General features: G+C 41.6%; 1 protein-coding gene across 19 annotated transcripts in view; it reads right to left on the reverse strand.

Moving 5' to 3' along the window:
- Positions 1-14,549, reverse strand: part of LOC115153152 (collagen alpha-1(XIII) chain) — a 118,808-nt gene extending 104,259 nt beyond the window's left edge. For 13 of the 19 annotated variants that reach the window (XM_029698256.1, XM_029698262.1, XM_029698257.1 and 10 more), the window contains exons 1-2: positions 13,764-14,549; positions 7,362-7,431 (exon numbers count right to left, since the gene is read on the reverse strand). In XM_029698256.1, coding sequence (XP_029554116.1) covers positions 7,362-7,431; positions 13,764-14,063 — 370 coding nt within the window. In that variant the 5' untranslated portion in view covers positions 14,064-14,549. The remainder of the gene's footprint in view (positions 1-7,361; positions 7,432-13,763) is intronic. The other 6 variants (XM_029698266.1, XM_029698264.1, XM_029698263.1 and 3 more) reach the window with 1 other exon arrangement.
- Positions 14,550-14,760: the final 211 nt, after the last annotated feature.

The raw sequence follows: 14,760 nt of genomic DNA on the forward strand, positions 1-14,760 counted from the left end.
ATAATACCTAATGTCCTTCAAGTGAAATACACACACTGACCCCAGTTAAAAACATCCACTCAACACCACACTACACAGACTTACAATGTTTCAACCGTAGTTCATTTCAGTCAAGCAAAGCTGACGAGGTCACAATCAATCAAATACTACATCTGTTGATTTTTTTTTGAGGGACAATTGGAAAGCTCTTCAGGACGAAAGCGTTCCTCTAAAGGCATCACAGCGACCATTACTTAAACCAGCCTTTCAACAACATCTAACACCTCCTCTGTTTTATTGAACAACAGGTGCCTAGGTTCCTGTGTCTGTACAGGGACTCGAGGACCAGGGGAGGGCTTATTATACCTCGTCGCCGGGAACTGAATATAAACAAATGAATCGGAGCCATGCGAACACTTTGTTCCGCCTTGATTGGCAGAGGCCAGGTAGACACTGGGAGCACTGTATAGCCATATATACATACACATATCCAACAGTGCACTGCTTCATCATCCTGAGGGCAGCCTGCCATGCTGAACCGAACCAGGACCTCATCATTGTTAAGGGGCCATTTATAGAGAGGTGCATGTTGGGGGGACAGTTGATGAACAGGACATTTGATGAACAGTGTGGATCCTGCTCAGGCTAAGATGGCATTCTTCATGCTTCGGTGAGATGGCATTTGGAACTGTCGTCTTCATACCCTGACAGCTAAAAACCGAAGGCAAATTGTTTCATGAAGTATATTCAGGAATGGTTAGCCGGAAATATTTAGAAAACATACATTTAGAGAAATTCTAAAAACGTCCCCCCAAAAAATGAAACAAGGCCTCAGATGTACATTTAAGAGCCTGTTTCTGAGGTGTGTGACCAGGAACTACCGAAACAGTCTCCAGTTAGAAGGCTCTCACACCTGAAAAGAAAGGGTTCCTCTCAGAAGCTCTGACAGAGGGTCCACCTTAACTGTTTTTTTACGGGGACCTCCAAAGACACTTACCGGTCAGTTAAGACCCTGACTTCCTACTGACAAGACAAATTAGCACTAATGTGTGTACGCTCTCACCTCCACTGGTTCTCACAGGCCTGTTCCGCTTAGGCCCACTCACACGCACGCACGCAGGCACACACACACACAAACACACACACACACACACACACAAACACTCTTCACTACCTAATTACTTAATGACTGACAGCTGAGAAACAGGTGGGCTTGGTGACTGAAGACCCTTTTCAGACACTGTCAGACACAATGCTTCATGCTTGCCCGACAGCCCAAGATAATGTATGTTCCAGAATATGTGGTACTAATCTAATATACTGGTGCCATAGGTGCTCTCTGTGGCATCCTTTTTCTAATGGAACAAAGACAGATGCGATTTGTTGTCAGTTCATTGCTGTTCATTTCAATCCACTCATACTGTATCTACAGGGTTAGTTGTGTAGCGGATGTGGCTAGTTATCAGTGGGCTGTCGTGCCCTGTCGTCCCTGCCTAGGAATGCCTTGATGATGGTACCTCGTCACACCAGCGTGCACCATTACCCAATGTGATACAAAACGCCTGTGCTGCCGACCACCGCCAACTGTGCCCGAAATACACCTGCACCTGTTGTCATTATGAAGCTAGCCTGAGGGCACAAGTGCAAAAGGAGGGCAATATTTGGCATGTACAGGATCAAGTGTACACATAGTATATACCAGTGAAACCTGTTGGATCCTTGCATCTGTCGCCCCTCCTAAAACTCAGACAAGGAATCCTGCATTGTGCGGCAGTGCCACAGCTACTGCATCAATACAATCTTCCCTTACTTGCTTTGATCATGTTTGTTTTTTCACCCTCCAACCTTGCCGTGACGTCTTTAGTGTTTGTTTAGTTTGCTTTCTATCGTTAATGGCTGTCAGTTACACAATTTCAACAACAGAAGCCCATACAAACAAGTTATCAGTACCTAACATCAGTAACCAGTGAATCACGAAAGTGTCATTACATTCACAGGGTGTTATAAAGCAGCTGAGCGCAACCTAATTTAAAGTCCTTCTCTCATCATCCGTTTATGGCATGGGTGTTACACACTGTTCCCATTGACAACCAAAGTACAGTGAATGACCGCAATCAATTATATTTCTATACATATACATATTTATATATATGTTTATCTCGTATAGCACGTCTCTTTAATGAAATGATCTTGTTTATACCTTGTAAGCATTTGCGTCTGTCATGTGTGAATGTTGCTGTTCGTGTGTTTACTCTTGTTATCGTCATCTTATCCAACTTGTCATCCTTCTTTAAAAAACAAAGTAATTCAATATCACACTTTGAAAGAAAAATGTTGAATGAAACGTTGCTATAGCAACACCATTATACAAAAAGCCTCACTGCAGTATTATGCTTTTAGAGAACTTTAAAGGTCCAATGCAGACATTTTTATATCGATATCAAATCATTTCTGGACAAAAATAGCTTTTTATCAAAAAACTATTTCTCAAGCAAGAATTTTGCTAGGACTGCCTGGGAGTGGTCTGAGTGGGGAGGGGAAACTTAAAACAAGCTTTTATTGGCCGAGAGGTTTGGAACTCTCTTTGTTATTGGTCTATTAACCAATATTCAAGAGAAGCGGCAGGTACTGTAGTCAAGAGGTTGGAGAGAGGCGAGCCAGAGAGTTGACAATTCGGGAAGTGGCGGGAAGTGAGCTGGCAACCGGAGGGTTGCTGGTATCAAATCCTAGAGGCCATTGCCTGCAGTTGTTCCCATTGAGCAAGGCACTTAACCCCCCACAATAACAGCTCCTAGTGTGGCAGCCCCCTGCACCTCTCCAAAACCTATGTATGTTTGTCTTTTGGAGGGGTTAAAAGCGGAAGTCAAATTTCAGTTGAACTTTGTCTGCAATTGACCAATAGTGATCTTAACTGGTGATGTCACCAGGAAAGCCGAAACTTCGGCCCATGGAAACACGCTGATTAGAAGGTCTTTTGATTGTATTTTCAACCAGCAACTATCAGGATGTAACACTGCTAACTTTTATTCACACTTTTACAGTGTTAGCCTCATCAGCTGTTGTACAATATGATACAAAGGTAAAACAGAACTTTAAATGCACTGGGCCTTTAAAGATCCATATATGGTAGCCTGGTTCTAGATCTGTTTGTGCTTTTGACTACTTCATTATCATTGTCAAGCCAATGTCAAGCCCATTTAACATCGCCAGCTGTCATCATAGGCCAGCTGTCATCATCTCTATGATGAGAAACATCTCGGTTCCCAAGGCAAAAACCCTGTGCTACCCAGGAGCAAGAACACAGGACATCACAAGGCTGCTTCCGACTGTTCTACCACAGATGCCGGGAGCTGACACTGTCGTAGTCCATGTGGGGTCAAACGACATCAGGAGAGCTAGCTCGGAACATCTGAAAATGGATTTTAAAGAACTGATTTTAGCATTAAAAGACTCCAAAAAACAGCCAATAATTTCAGGTCCAGTACCATCGTTGGGCCGCGGGTGTGAAAGATTCAGCAGACTACTGGCATTACACATCTGGCTAAAAGACTACTGTAGCTCTGTTTGAATCACTTTTATAGAGAACTTTGACACCTTCTGGAAACAGAAGACACTCTACAGGAATGACGGAGTCCATCCAAATCATCTTGGCATTTCAAGGCTGCGTTGAAACAATGACTTATCAAGGACCCAAGACCAGCTCAGCTTATCCCTACCATTGTGACAATGAGTCATCATAATGCTGCATTAAATGTACATTATCCTAGGGGCGTTGGCAGACACAATGTAAGTAACTTAATTTATGTCCCCCTAATATCCTGAATACTTTTGTTAATCTTACAGCTATTGTATACAGTAATCATGAGTCTATGAACCAGAGTTACACTGTTAGCACTGAGGCGGTGTGCCCTAGTAGGAAGACCACTTTGTGCAGCTCACCCTGCACTATCAAGTCATCTTCTGATAAGCTTCCCAGTAAACCATTAAAAACAATCAAGCAACCCAGAAAAGTGCTAAAAATAGACCATATTAACATATGCAGCCTGAAAAACAAGGTCCATGAAGTCAATAACTTGCTTGTAACAGATGATTCATGTTCTGATTATCTCTGAAACTCACTTAGATAATACAGTGGTAGCAATACATGGTTATAACGTTTACCGAAAAGACAGAAATGCCAACGGGGTAGATGTTGCGGTCTATATTAAGAACCACATTCCTGCAAAGCTTAGAGACGATCTAATGTTAAATACTGTTGAAGTAGTATGGCTACAGGTTTATCTGCCTCACCTAAAGCCCATTCTGATGGGAAGCTGCTATAGACCACCAAGTGCTAACAGTATCTGGTATGTGATGTGATATCAACAGAAAAGTATATTTTCTGGGTGATGTCAATATTGACTGGCTCTCAACAAAAAAATTCTAATTATAACCAGTGCCTGCAACCTGGTTCAGGTTGTCAGTCAACCTACCAGGTATGTACAAACAGCACAGGAATTAAATCATCAACATGTATTGATCACACCTTTACTAATGCTGCATACATTTGATTTAAAGCAGTATCCAAATCCATAGGATGTAGTGATCACAATATAATAACCCTATCTAGGAAAACCAAAGTTCTAAAGGCTGGGCCAAATATAGTGTGTAAGAGGTCATACAAGAAGTTTTGTAGTGATTCATATGTTGTAAAGAATATTTGTTGGTCTGTGGTTCGTAATGAGGAGCAACCAGATGCTGCACTTGACACATTTATGAAACTACTTATTCCAGTTACTAATAAGCATGCACCCATTAAGAACATGACTGTAAAAACTGTTAAATCCCCTTTGGATTGATGAGGAATTGAAAAATGGTATGGTTGAGAGGGATGAGGCAAAAGGTATGGCAAATAAGTCTGGCAGCCCAACTGATTGGCAAACGTAGTGCAAATTAAGAAATAGCTTGCCTAAGCTAAATACAAATAAATTATACTATGAAACAAAGAGAAATTATATAAAGAATGATAGTAAAAAGCTTTGGAGAACCTTCAATTAAATCTTTGGGGAAAAAAGCCGACTCGGCTCCATCATTCATTGAATCAGATGGCTCATTCATCACAAAACCCACTGAGATTGCCGACGTTTTTGATTACTTTTTCATTGGCAAGATAAACAACTTAGAGATGACATGCCAGCAACAAACGCTGACACTACACATCCAAGTATATCTGACCAAATTATGAAAGACAAGAATTGTACTTTTGAATTCCGTAAAGTCAGTGTGGAAGAGGTGAAAAAAATTATTGTTGTCTATCAACAATGACAAGCCACCAGGGTCTGACAATCTGGATGGAAAATTACTTAGGATAATAGCGGACGATATTGCCACATCTTCAATTTAAGCCTACTAGAAAGTGTGTGCCCTTAGGCCTGGAGGGAAGCTAAAGTCATTCCACTACCCAAGAATAGTAAAGCCCCCTTTACTGGCTCAAATAGCCGACCAATCAGCCTGTTATCAACCCTTAGTAAACTTCTGGAAAAAATGGTGTTTGACCAGATACAATGCTATTTCACAGTAAACAAATTGACAACAGACTTTCAGTACGCTTATAGGGAAGGACACTCGACAAGCACGGCACTTACACAAATGACTGATGATTGGCTGAGAGAAATTGATGATAAAATGATTGTGGGGGCTGTCTTGTTAGACTTCAGTGAAGTTATCGATCATAGTCTTCTGCTGGAAAAACGTATGTGTTATGGCTTTATACCCCCTGCTATAATGTGGATAAAGAGTTACTTGTCTAACAGAACACACAGGGTGTTCTTTAATGGAAGCCTCTCAAACATAATCCAGGTAAAAACAGGAATTCCCCAGGGTAGCTGTTTAGGCCCCTTGATTTTTTCAATCTTTACTAACAACATGCCACTGGCTTTGAGTAAGGCCAGTGTGTCTTTGTATGCGGACGACTCAACACTATACACGTCAGCTACTACAGCGACTGAAATGACTGCAACACTTAACAAAGAGCTGCAGTTAGTTTCGGAATGGGTAGCAAGGAATAGCTTAGTCCTAAATATTTCCAAAACTAAAAGTATTGTATTTGGGACAAATCATTCACTAAACCCTATACCTCAACTATATCTTGTAATGAATAATGTGAAAATTGAGCATGTTGAGGTGACTAAACTGCTTGGAGTTACCCTGGATTGTAAACTGTCATAGTCAAAACCTATTGATACAACAGTAGCTAAGATGGGGAGAAGTCTGTTTATAATAAAGCTCTGCTCTGCCTTCTTAACAGCACTATCAACAAGGCAGGTCCTACAGGCCCTGGTGTTGTCGCACCTGGACTATTGTTCAGTTGTGTGGTCAGGTGCCACAAAGAGGGACTTGGGAAAATTGCAGTTGGCTCAGAACAGGGCAGCACGGCTGGCCCTTAAAAGTACACAGAGAGCTAACATTAATGACATGCATGTCAATCTCTCATGGCTCAAAGTGGAAGAGAGATTGACTTTCTCATTACTTGTTTTTGTAAGAGGTGTTGATAAGCTGAAGGTACCGAGCAGTCTGTTTAAAATACTAACACATAGCTTGGACACCCATGCATACCCCACAAGACATGCCACCAGAGGTCTCTTCACAGTCCCCAAGTCCAGAACAGACTATGGGAGGTCCAAAGTACTACATAGAGCCATGACTACATGGAACTCTATTCCACATCAGGTAATTGATGCAAGCAGTAGAATCAGATTCCAAAAAGCAGGTAAAAATACACCTTATGGAACAGCGGGACTGTGAAGTAACAGAAACAAAGGCACAGACACATGCATACACACACATGATAACATACATATGGATTTTGCATTGTAGATATGTGGTAGTGGAGTATGGGCCTTAGGGCACACATTTAGTGTGTTGTGAATTCTGTAATGAATGTATTGTAAGGTGTTTAAAATTGTATAACTGCCTTAATTTTGCTGGACCCCAGGAAGAGTAGATGCTGCCTTGGCAGCAGCTAATGGGAATCCATAATAATAAATACAAAATACATTTTCATAAGAAGTTAGCAAGAAAGCAGAAAAAAACGGGCACCCTGGCTACTTTTATGGTAGTCTCAGGTAGCTAATGCCTTGAGGAGAGGATCTCACTATCAGTACTCAACCGTCTACCCTACACTCCTCCCACGCTTACGTACTCAGGGTAGTGACCCATTTAAACAGGGCAAACTGAGCTCACCCAGAGGGGTGAAACCAAAGGAGGATTTGAGCAGCACAGATTAGTCGCGGTGGATAAAACCCTCGATTTAAACCTGAGCACAGCTGCAGGAGGTGTGCTAGAATCAGTCAAAAGTGAGGGTGTGGGGTAAGAGGTGAGAAGTGGGTGGGACAGAGGCTTACCTGGTGGACAGACACAGCTATGGGGCGCTTCTCTGGTCTCTCGTGTTTTGGGAAGTCGAGCCGCCAATTTCTGCACGTGGGTAAAAAAACGGAAGACAATATTAGTCTGTGGATGGTGATGAATTCGGAGTATAGTTTGCTTTTCAACCCTGAACCAAGACAGAATTTCCAGTACTGTCCCACTGCATAGCAGTCAAGACAATTCATAGTACTTTCTGTCAGAGGCATGTCAGTGTGCTGTTTAAAGACCTCCAACAGGTGCTGGAGTTGACATGTTGTAGTTATGAGTGTTCAGTAATTCTAAGCATCGGGTACAATAAAGGAACTGTGTATGTTAGCTCAATGTTCCTATCTGGTCTCTAACCAAGATACTGCACTACAGACTCGGGAATGGAGCAAACTGGTCATGGAAAAGTGAGTCCATTCTTGGTATCAACTTTAATTCAACAGCTTAAAATGAATGTATATGTTATGGCCCCTGCAAACAATAATGAGTCGTTAGAATGAAATGGTCACCTAAAGTCGTCAGGACGTTGTGTCATGGTCCCCTGGAAGTTTTGTCTAGTTCCCGGTTTGTACCGGGGACGTCACCTGGTAGTCGCAAAGAAACGTTCTCCCCCTCAAAAAGAAATAGTTTTTACACAGGGTGGCTACTTTGAAGAATCTCAAATATAAAACATTTGTTTAACACTTTTTTGGTTACTACATGATTCCATATGTGTTATTTCATAGTTTTGATGTCTTCACTATTATTCTACAATGTAGAAATTTTTTAAATAAAGAAAAACCCTTGAATGAGTAGGTGTGTCCAAACTTTTGACTGGTACTGTATGTGATTACATTGTGCATGCTTGTTTAAACAGTATTTATTACTTGACATGTTCTCACCTGGGATTTGAACTCACAATCTCTTTGTTGACAGCATTACAAACTTCCTGCTACGCCACCATATCTGTATCAATGACTGATTTCACCCACCTCTAGGCTTATTCCTACACTTTGCTGTTCAAAGTAAATCTCAGCTCTGTTAAAAATACACAGAAGAAAAACTATTATATTTATCATAGGGATTCAGGAGTAACATTAAAACAGAATAATATGCTCCACTAACATTAGACTATACTGAAAATCCAAACTCAAATGACTGAAATAAGTAAATTAACTCAATAAGAGAATAGTCAGATGAACTGATAACTTAAATAGCAGGGCAGGTGGCACTATTTTGCTAAGTGCAGAGATGCATCATAGGTAATGAATGTGTAGGAGACTTCTGAAATTCTACAGACTTTGTGGCGCAGCAGAAATATCATAACCCAAATCCAGAGTTTTTAAATGAAAATCCCAGGTGGGGTCATATTGAAAAGTCAGTACTAACTTATCATGTCAAATGTAATCATACTGTCATTGATTAAAGACTTTTACACTATTTTAGCTGAACAGCGTACCACTTACCTTAAAACCCCCATTACATTTTATTACTTTACTTTTACTTGGGACACCTGGGACTATCACGTGACAAAAACCTCCTGGGGACCATGACACAACGGGGACCATGACACAACGTCCCAAGAACTTTCTAAAACGTCCAGCAGATGTGGCCGCTTCTAGCCCGACTGCCTTCGCGTGTTTCTGTCCAGAACCTCCAAGACTTTCTATTCATTTACTGCAAGTTGGAATCCTCTCTGGAAAATGTAAGCTGCAGAGGCCTAAATTATTTCCCACTATTCACATTCTGATTTTGAGGAAATATCTCATACATTTCTTGGATAATGTTTGTGGTTCATGTTTTTGTACTCTAAGCTTTGTTGCCCGAATACATATTTCCTGCTCTGTATCTCTGTATTGCTCTGAAAAATCACAGTAGCTGTACAGTAAAAATTACTTGTGAGCTGCTATTTCTACGCAGTTTAAGCCACTCCTGTAGAAATAGAAAATGTCTTCCTGTAAGGACCGACGCCAGAGATGAGAAGCAGGTATGGGGAGTCAACATTTAATCAGGAACAGACAGGTAACAGAACAGAAACAGCGTCAGCACACGGGTAGACAAAGACAAACGACAATTAATGCTGCAGCAGGGAACAGAGCGGGGAACCAGATATATAATGACAGAGGTGATAGAGTCCAGGTCAGTCCAATAATCGCTGATGCGCGTGACAGGGGCAAGGAAGGTGTGCGTAATGATGGTGGCAGGAGTACGCAATGCTGGGGAGCCTGGCGCCTTCGAGTGCCAGGGGGGAAGAGCGGGAGCAGGTGTGACACTTCCACTGATTGAAACACTCTTCTTTTCAGTGCCTAGCACTGCCTACACATAAAACCCAGAGGCTGACCTTTCAACAATACACCTCAGGTGTCAAATCCAATGTAGCGAAATCAAAAGTCTTGAGAAACATTAATTCTTTGAAATTTCTCTGACTTTCCCTGAACACGTCATTATGTCACCTTAAAACTGGCTTGTTTAACATGAACAATGAACCATAAAGTGGTCTCCGCAGGCTTGACAGAGGCCTGTTCAAGCTCATGTGAGTTTCAGTCCAGATTCTGGGCTGTAGAAAAGGGAAAAATACATCTCCACTTGCCCCGGTTTCCTCGCTCTGGTCCCTGCTGGTCTGTCACCCCACAGTGTGTAAACTAGATGTGGTTTTCTGGGCAGGCAGACCATCGCTGAGCACACAGCCACCCGCCATCTCTTTGCATGTTTCCTAATGCTGCAGTTCAAGAGAGCAGAAAGCAACAGCGGAGTAGTGGGGATAAATGCTACATGTGCTAATAAGTCAGGGGAATTAAAACAACACACTCTAGAAGTGCCTGAGACGCCTTTGTGCTCTGCCAGAGTAAAGTTCTCTGGTGGAGTCACAGCCAGGTACAGTAGGGCTGAGGCCAAGACCAGAGCTCAACCTCTCACAGTGATTTAGCAGTGAGAGATTCAGTTCTCAGGAAGGATCAGGGCTGAGAGGTCTGTAGAACACAAGTGGATAAGAATGAGATCTCCAACTTTTTTGCATGATGGAACCACCTTACAATTCTCCTCTTGTACTGTATCTCAATATTTCGGTACCCAATACATTTCAAAACAACCACAGCCTCAGAAGATGTGTAGATCCTGTTATTTTATTGTTGCTCTTTAATTATTTATTTTTCCATTTTCTTATTTTTTTTACATTTGTATTTATTTATTGTTTACTTCAGTTTATTTTGTAAATACTTTCTTAAAACTTTTTTTCTTCTTAACTGCATTATTGGTTAAGGGCTTGTAATTAAGCATTTCACTGTAAGGTCTACCACACCTGTTGTATTCGGCGCATGTGACGAATACAATTTGATTTGATTTGTAGATGTGTATTGATTTAGGGCCCCTCGGAAAGCAAAGAAGGCAAAGGTCAAGTTCCTTTACAGCTGATTTAACAATCCAGACCAGCGGGTATTTGGTGTGTCCATTGCGTCCGGGAGGGGATCAGAATTTGCAGAGGGCAAACAAGAGTGTGGAGGTGAATCTCTTAATGACACATGGAAACAACACGTTGATTGTTGATGAGAACAAAAGGATCAATAATGTATTTTATGTCCTGGTGTTAAATGATTCAAGACCATGTGATTGATGATACCCATGTGTTAATGGTACGTCTGTTCGAGAAATCAGCGAGTGTCAGGTGGGGTATAGGTTTCACAGCAGAATTTTGGAGAATACGCCCCAAAGGCCCTCAGTCCAGTAACAGAGATGTAGCCACAGGACAGGACAAGGGGACAGCGCTCACTATAGTGCCTCCATAGCAGGGCCCCTGGGCAGCAAAGTCAGAGGGTCTTAGTATTAATCTGACTTTGGGACTGTAAAATGTTTTGTCATCCTTTTAAAATAGAATGTTAAAACCAGATCAAAAACTCTGGCATCGGGTTACCATTAAAGTGGGGAGGCAGAGAGGCGGAGAATGTGCCCCCCTCTTTACCCTCCCTTTCTCTGTCCCCTAAACCAAAAAGGAGCGAGAGCCTCAGCTGCCATGTATGGACTATAACTGAGTCGGACTCCTCACCATCCATCCATCCACCCACATCATGATACCTGTTATCACTCTCAAGTCAGTTTGCTAGTAAAGACACAACTATATTCATTCCTAGACTAAAGAAATAATATGTCTGTGATGGTACAAGTTGGGTTAATATTGATCGTTTGAAGTCCTTTGGTTACATATGTTCCTCCTCCCAGCAGACTTCTCTATTCAGTGACCGGACCATTGATGTGGTTTCAGCAGCTTTTCGTGTCACATGTGACTGCTGAGATTCAAGGGCATCAGCACTCTGTACTGTAGTTTTTTCTTGCCATTATCCAGGTGGGAGAATACTTTACCAATTTCTGTATTTAGTGTACAGGTACTGTGCTTTTTCAGAGGAATAGAGAGATGGAGAGCAGGAAATATATATTCAGGCAACAAAGATTAGAGTACAAAAACATGAACATTATCCAGCAAATGTATGAGATATTTCCTCAAAATCAGAATGTGAATAGTGGGAAATAATTTAGGCCTCTGCAGCTTACATTTTCCAGAGAGGATTCCAACTTGCAGTAAATGAATAGAAAGTCTTGGAGGTTCTGGACAGAAACAAGCAAAGGCAGTCGGGCTAGAAGCGGCCACATCTGCTGTTGCATCATATTAATAATGGCCAGATATATAAACAGATCTAAACAAAGGGGTGAATCACAATACCTCCAGCAAGACTGGAGTACGTTGTTTATAGGACTCCACTTTTTAGGATGCACAATGCTCAATAGCAGATAGTCAATAACTGCAATAAGGACAAGGAAGGTATCAAACATATAAGATCCATAGCTATTTGAGACATGCAAAATGTCAAGTCTGCTAATATTCTGATAATAACTGATAAAGAAACATCACAGATACATTCTTTAAATCTGAGATGAACAAAACACAAACCTATGTACATGTTGTATAAGAACACATTAATGTGCATCCTTAAAATAGTGTGGCGACCATGATTGCAGTGAAAAGGGAGTCTTCTGACGCACCCCTTTGAGGTGCACTGCTGTCCCTACAATAAGTGCATTACAATGATGTTCCGAGTAAAAGTGGAGGGCTGGGGGGGCTATGCAACAAAGGTAGCCTAAAGTAAACAGGGGGGAATAGGGGCCCTGCGGGACTTCAATCACAAGAGAAGAGGTTGTTGGTATGAGTGTGGAAGTGGCCAGCGCAAGGGCCCGTTGAAAAGCACATTTTAAAACAACAGATTTGATCCCAGGGTCATTCACAGTCCTGTTATCTAAACCATGACGATGCCGCAAAGACGGACGAAAAATTATCCTGCCATTCGGTTTACATTTAGGGATAAAAAATAGACTTTGAACTAAAGCCAGCGTGCTATGGACATTTCATCCATGGAATATACAAATCAAATACAAATAAAATCAACGTTTATTGGTCGAGTACACAGATTTGCAGATGTTATCGCAGGTGCAGAGAAATGCTTGTGTTTCTAGCTCAAACAGTGCATTAAGCAATACAAAACAATACATACAATCCAAAAAGTTAAAAGAAAGATATTAAGGTAGCACAGGTAGACTATGAGAGTGCATGTGATTAAATAAAATATAAAATATATATTAGACTAAATTCTTAATTGAAACGTAGGCTATTATAAACAAACTTATTTGAACTTTGGATATTATATTCTCGTGCATGTTAACATGAGCAGCTGGTCTAATACCAATCGGAACTGCCGCTGCTTCAACCACTTGTGGAATGAGTGAGAGACATCGATATGCGGGGCAGGCTGCACCACTAGCGCTTCTGGGGGGGTGGGGGGGCAGGAGGGGCCAGTGCCCCTGTGACAACAATTTTGGACCCCCTTGTGGCGCCCCTAAATGTAGAGTATGAAATAATTTTCCCATAACTAATTTTAGCTATTGTTCTTTTTTTACATCCGTTATTAGACAGTGGCAACGATGATGATTATGAACATGGTCTTTTGCCTGCTAATGCCTGCAATGCAGTGAAGAAAACGATATGACAACAATAACGTCTAATGTAACTGGCCCCTCTAACAGTACAACTGGCCCCAGCTTGCCCCCCACCCCCCAGTTGAAATGGTCTGAACCGCCACTGGGCTACACATACTATCCATGCCCTTTAAAATAAGACATGTAAACAAAATACATATTCTACATTTTTTAAGTAGCTTAATCAATATTTTCATTAGCGCAGCCAACGGAATGATTAAATAGGCTTTACATTTTAAATAGCTTGTTTCCCCACAGGTGTGTATTTTTTTAAATTCCCATAACCTATTATCATTTCAACAACACAGTAGGCCTACTTGCAATGTATCACTTGAACAAAAAGTAAGAATATGGATAAATACGTGTTTCATATGGAATAATTTGTCCATAACCCTTACCTCTTCCAGAATCTGATCTATTCGTCCAAAGACAACGGGTTCCACCTGCTCGAGTGTGATCCACGCGGAGAGCTGCGTATCTCTCTGTTTTTCCAGGTTTAGTATCCTGGACTTCAGCTCCGAGGTCCTCAGGTAAACGAGAACGCAAAATCCAAGAGACAATAAAGATAATGCGATACAGATAGTTATACCGGACAAATCTTTCCAAATCGTCCAGTGACCACCCTTTTTGCAAGGGTGGTCACTGCAAGTCCTCCGCACACTTTTATCAACAACTCCCCACTTTTGATCTTCTTCCATTTTTGTTGTGTCTATTCGATTTTTATCCACTACGAAATTCCAATATTCATCGGGAGAACGATGAAAAGCGAATCGTAAGGTATAGAAATCCTTACGACCTAACTTTTGACAGGGGGGATTGCAACTGTCTTCTTCTCCAACCACCTTACTATCTTCAGGTGAGTGTCTATATCAAAGTCATGTGAGGCTTTCTATAGATTTGGATAAAACAATAAGTCATTTCCTATTTGAAAGGGAGCTCTATTCAGTTTCCGTGTGGTTCAGCTTTGCCATTTGATGAGCTCTTCAAAGCGGTCCTGCAGTGTCCTAGACGACAGGCTCTAGACTACTATCTCTGCGAGATCACCAGAGAGCACTCGCTGAACAGCTGAAACTCTACCCACTCACTCGCCTCTGTGCTGAAGTGGTTACCATGGGCCTTCTGCTACACTGTAGAGTTGCCTACATGCTCCTCCTATTAGGCGAAATCGCGGGGCGGGATCCACGTCGGTGTTGCTGCCCCCTTTGATCCAGTACCAGCGGAGGATATTTTTAGGTGAGCACAGTTGAGATGAGAAAGGGAACATGGTAACCCCTTGCTAACCGAAGTGAAAATGACTCAAGTAAAAGTTAAAGTCACCCAGTAAAATACTGCTTGAGTAAAAGTCTAAAAGTATTTGGTTTTAAATACACTTAAGTATCAAAAGTAAATGGAATT

This window comes from Salmo trutta, chromosome 18, assembly GCF_901001165.1.
Source record: "Salmo trutta chromosome 18, fSalTru1.1, whole genome shotgun sequence".
In the NCBI taxonomy this organism is placed as follows: domain Eukaryota; kingdom Metazoa; phylum Chordata; class Actinopteri; order Salmoniformes; family Salmonidae; genus Salmo; species Salmo trutta.